Raw genomic sequence first — 5048 nt, 5'->3', positions numbered from 1 at the left:
TTGTAACCACCATAAATTGCTTTATAGAACTCCTCTGCTGGAGTAAACAATCCAGAGAGATTTACTTTACAGCTTTGCATCCAGTTTTCAAAAGAGAGAGTTGTCTGCTCTCTCTCCTCCCTCTCTCTCTCTCTCTCTCTCTCTCTCTCTCTCTCTCTCTCTCTCCTGTTTCTAGTTACCTAAACTTAACTTCAGAAAGTTCCAGAGAAAATCAGATCCAGGTCTGCAGATACTATACCCTCAAATACTCACTGCTGGAACAATCCTACTTTGTGGAAATAAAGTTTATACGGCCAAACAAAAATAAAATATTTTAGTACTAAATATTTCACCATATTTATAGTACCTCAGAGTCCAGGGTTGCCTTAGATAATTCAGACAGTCGACTTGAAATGTGTTCTCTTCTAGCACTGTACGAGACTGAATTCAATGCAAGCTGCTGTAGATAAGAGTTTTAGGGGTCTTTAATCATTTCTTTCTTGTGTCCTTGATGAAAAAAACAGAACTCTCTTTGTACTAAAAAGAAGGACCTGTTGTTTCCAGATTCAACAGGTCATTTTTACAAGAACTTCCCAGAGGACGTAACATAAATGACAGAAACACAAGGGGATATTTTAAGTGGCTGATGATTATAAATGATATATATTTTTTATATTAAGGGAAGGTTGTTTGTTTTTCTTTCCAACAAATGGAAAATTACTGTTTCAAAAGTGTTTAATGCTTGAATTAGATTTTTAGGGCCAAACTTTTCTTTATGAGTTGAATCACTATAAATTTGGGTCCTGAAATCAATCTGTGGCTGCGCTTGACCCTTCAGGTAAAAAACCTTGTCAAATCACATCTATTTCTGTTTCGGAAATCAATGTTTGATTTAGTGTGCTTTTGTGGTCTATTTAAATTATGTTGTAAGTTTTATAATATTGCTTCACTTAACATAATAGAAAGAATTAATATTGTATAAAAATGGTAAACTGTAAAATCGGGAATTATAGTCACATGATTTTTACTTGCACTTGGAGGAAAGAAAAAAGTCAGTATTTTACAGCAAACAGCAAGCAACAGAACTTATCAAAGTTTGGTGGACTCTGTTAACTAAAGGTATCCTGCATTTGAGACTGACCAATTGAAGACCAATATCTATCTAAATGAGACGCATTTCCTAAACTGTAATTGCAGGAAAGTTTGCCAGGTCAGAGACACAACTTTCTTCTCCTTATAAATATCAAAAGCACTTTACCAAACTCAGTCCTTCAGCCAATCACAAGTTTTTAACCAAGAAAGCATTCTTTAAAGTATGGTGACTGCTTGCTGGCAGTTGCTGGGACATAGATTATCCAAACTACCTAGGCTCTGGCACTGGACATTTTTAGTAAGTCTCTGCGTTACCACCTAGGACAACTATCTGGCCAAGCTTTAAGGTAAATAAATACTTGATGGCAAAGACTGTGTTAACCAGGGAACTGCCTAAAAGGTAAAGAAGAAATAAAAACAGGCTTCCTTGCAAGAGGTAACCTAGTAACGGTAAACAGGTTCTAACTTAGGAACGTTTAGAGTGACCCCTCCCCCTTTAGCTGAATGCAAAGGTATCTATCCAGAGCAGAAGGAAGGGATGAGACGCTAGTTGCTTCGAAAGGGAATCCCTGGGACTAAAATCATTAAAATAAAAACTTCCCTCCCCCTTTGAGTTCCTAAACATAACCCCCTCCCCCAAGAGCAGGCACAGCGGGAAACAAAACTTCCCTAGTTAGGGACCGAGCTGCTGATGACGCCTGGCCTTCTACAGGAAGTGTGGAGGGAGGGGACTAGGGGTCATCGCCAAGGGCTCTGCCAAGTCTTCCCCCTGCCGGGCACCCCAGTTTCTGGCTGTCCCCTCCCAGACCCGCGCCCGCTCACCGGTACCAGGCGAGGCCCTTGTCGTAGCTGCGGTCGAAGAAGTGGGGTTCTGCGCCCACGGCGCGCACGTCGGGGTGCACGCGCAGGAACTCCAGCAGCGCCCGCGTGCCGCCCTTCTTCACGCCGATGATGATGGCCTGCGGCAGCTGCTTACTGCCCTCGTCGAGGAGCAGGGCCAGGGTTCCCTGCGGGGCCTCGGCCACGCTGCTGCCGGCCCCGGAGCCTCCGAGTCCCGCGGCCAGGCCGGGGGTGTCTTCTTCCCAGGCTGCCTCGTCGTGGTCGTTGTTCGAGGCGGGCGGCCGGCGCCTCCGCCTGCGCTGCAGCTGCAGCAGCCGCTTGCTCCGCGCCGCCGCGGGCCACAGCGCCAGCTCCTTAGGGCCTGCGGCCAGCACGCCGCGACCCAGAGCCCCCACCTCCTCGCTGCCGCCCGACAGCTCCACGACCGGGGCGGACAGGGTCCGGCAGCGCTCGGCCAGGCAGTAGAAGACGTACAGGGAGGTGAGCAGCGAGCAGAGCATCAGCAAGAACTTCCGGAAGACGCTGCGGGACAGCGGCTCGGCCGAGGCGGGGTGGGCACCGGCCGGGCCCAGAGGGGCCATCCTAGCCGGAGGCGACGTCGGGCAGCGCGCGGGCCATGCTAAGCCAGGCCTCCGCCAGGTGCCACCACGTCCCCCGGGAGGACCTGCGCTCCGGACGGAGGCCACATCGCCCGCGCGTCCGCAGCTAGCTCACCCGGAGGTGGCGGCCGGGACACCTCCAGGGGACAGGGCCTGGGCCCCCCGCGCAGAATGCCAGCCTCCGTCAGGGCGCGGGAAAGGGGACGCGGTGCTGTGCTTAAGAAACCATCGTCTTAGGTCTCAGACTCGCCCGAGACCTCAGCCCGTGGGCAGCGCTCCGCGCCCCAGGATCCCGGGAGTCGCCGGGCTGGGACTCTCGGCGGCGGCAGCGGCGCTCAACCCTGGGATCCCCGTCAGCGATCGCCCACTCCGGGCTCGTCCCGCGCTGGGGACACGCGGCTGCGGGCAGCTGCGTGCCCTGCAGGCAGCGGCAAGGGACACTGCCCTCCCGGGTGTGCCTTCTCGGTCCGTACTCAGTTCTTCTCCGCCGCGGTACGAGGTGGCCCCCGGTTCCTCTGTCCAAATGGGACCCCTCGCCGCCGCCCTCTTCTCGCGGGTCGGGCGCTCCCAAAGTGTTCTCCGGCCCCACCTGTGAGCCGCGTGGCGGCGCCGGGCTCAAGACCTGTCAGCGACCGCGCGGCTCCAGGCTCCCCGCTGCCTCTAGGGCAGCGCCGCCACACGTGGGCCGCGGAGGGCAGCAAACTTGGCGGTGACGTCAGCGGCCCGGGCAGGACCAGCCCGGGACCAGCGCGGCGGGCCGGACGGGGAGAAGGTGGCGGCGCTGCTGCGGCGACGGCCCAATGGCACTGGCAAGGCGACGCCCCTTCCCCACGCTCTCCCTCCCTCTTGGTCGCTTTGCCCCAGGCGCGCAGATTCCGGAGCTGCTAGGGCTCTGGGGTTGTCTGACAGCGCGGGGAGGATCTCGGGGACCTTATTTCATCTAGGGACTCCCTTGCTCCTTTAGGAGCTCCCAGATCCCTCCAGTTCGCGTCATGCCTTGGCAGTCTTGACCTCTTACAGGTCCCCCCTCCTCCTTCTCTCCCTCTTCCTCTTTCACATACTTCCCCATTTCACCTTTGCCTGGACCCTCCGTCCCATACCGAACCATTGGAAGTTTAGCTTACAGCAGCTGCCTGCTACGCCCCCGTTTGTCTGCAGCGAAGGAATTCCGCGAAACTGCACCGACTTCACCTACCGGAGCCCTTGCTGGTCCTTGTGAAGTTCCTGCAGAGATTTTCTTTCCTCTTACAGTTTTTTCTTAAATTTGTTTAGAATGATCAAGAGTCCTCCGGGGCCTAGAAGGGAACAATTTCTTAGGAAATGATCCAATAAGTAAATCAAAGGCACAAATTAAAATGTAAAACAAATTCAGCTCCGATTTCAAACTCACAGGCCCAGTTTCTGATGAAGTGTTTTTAATGTTTGTACTGTCGTGTGAGTGTGCCCTGTTCATGTGTAAGCACGCTCCAAGGGGTTAAATGTCCTTCTATAAAGAGCGACTTCCTCTTTCTCTTGCTTTCTGCGACCTTATATCCTCTTCCTGTGCTCCCTGGAGAGCAGGTCAGGAAGGGGTACAAACTGTCTTGCTGTTTAATGGTGGGAGGCGGCCTGTGGAACCTGCATGAGGTGGTATTTTGTTTCCATCCTATGTATCCCTTATTTCTGGCCTTGTTGTCACCACAGGACTTCTGGCCATGTGGGAGGTGGCCTGGCAGCTTCATCTGTCCACTGTGGGTGCTAACAAGGGCCCACAGCTGGCACAGTGTTTATGTCCCTGGAAACTCACTAGGAATTGCTAATGCCAGGCATCAGGACACTAGGCTTTCTTTGCTGTTTCTCCTCTGTGGCCATGGGAGGGGGAGTCAGGAGGGCCCTTTATGGCTTCCAAAGAGGACAGAGCAATTCTAACTGTTTGGATGGAATTGATGTACATGAGCCCTATTGGATAAGTACTGCTGAACATGGTTTTATGTTTATAAACTAGCTGATTATAAACTAGAAGCAACCCTAGCTGATTCTATAACCAGTGAAAAGCTGTGCAGAGTCTGAAGCCATAAAGTTCTGGATTTTCAGGAAGATGAACAGCAAGAGTGGGCAGGCTCTAATGTTACTTTGTGTCCTAAAATTGAATATTGACAAACCAGTTGAGTTTTAATACTAATTTAAAAGTTTAATATATTTCAAAACTTTCTGTGTTTCCATGGGATTTGCAGAAGGAAAAGTACACAGAGACCATTTTTAAGTTGTCACGAAGCATGTAGCCCCATCAATGCTTATGAACATGCATCAGTTTCTGCATCTGCAAAATGATGGGCTTCAAGTTCACTTCTAGCTCCACTAAGATAAGCTGTTCTACTTTTGTGATTTCACATTACAAACATGAATATCTCTTGTATGTAGGTATTGACATTGGAAGTACAAAAAATGAGCCCTCTTGTACAGTTTAAACTGTCAGTCACAAAAACAAGTAAAAAAAAGATAAAATTATGTTTTGCAACACAATTAATACATCTAAAACTGTGATTTTTTTTTTTTTTT

At 50.8% G+C, this 5048-nt stretch overlaps 1 protein-coding gene across 1 annotated transcript in view; it reads right to left on the bottom strand.

Moving 5' to 3' along the window:
* LOC101593174 (heparan sulfate glucosamine 3-O-sulfotransferase 3A1) overlaps nt 1–2749 on the bottom strand; it is a 106242-nt gene extending 103493 nt beyond the window's left edge. Inside the window, exon 1 of the mRNA XM_004646086.2 lies at nt 1894–2749. Coding sequence (XP_004646143.1) covers nt 1894–2492 — 599 coding nt within the window. The 5' untranslated portion in view covers nt 2493–2749. The remainder of the gene's footprint in view (nt 1–1893) is intronic.
* Nucleotides 2750–5048: the final 2299 nt, after the last annotated feature.

This window comes from Octodon degus, unplaced genomic scaffold (assembly GCF_000260255.1).
Source record: "Octodon degus isolate 3935 unplaced genomic scaffold, OctDeg1.0 scaffold00253, whole genome shotgun sequence".
NCBI lineage: Eukaryota > Metazoa > Chordata > Mammalia > Rodentia > Octodontidae > Octodon > Octodon degus.
Note: the sequence above shows the minus strand (reverse complement) of the source record. Positions and strands in the feature narration are given on the sequence as shown.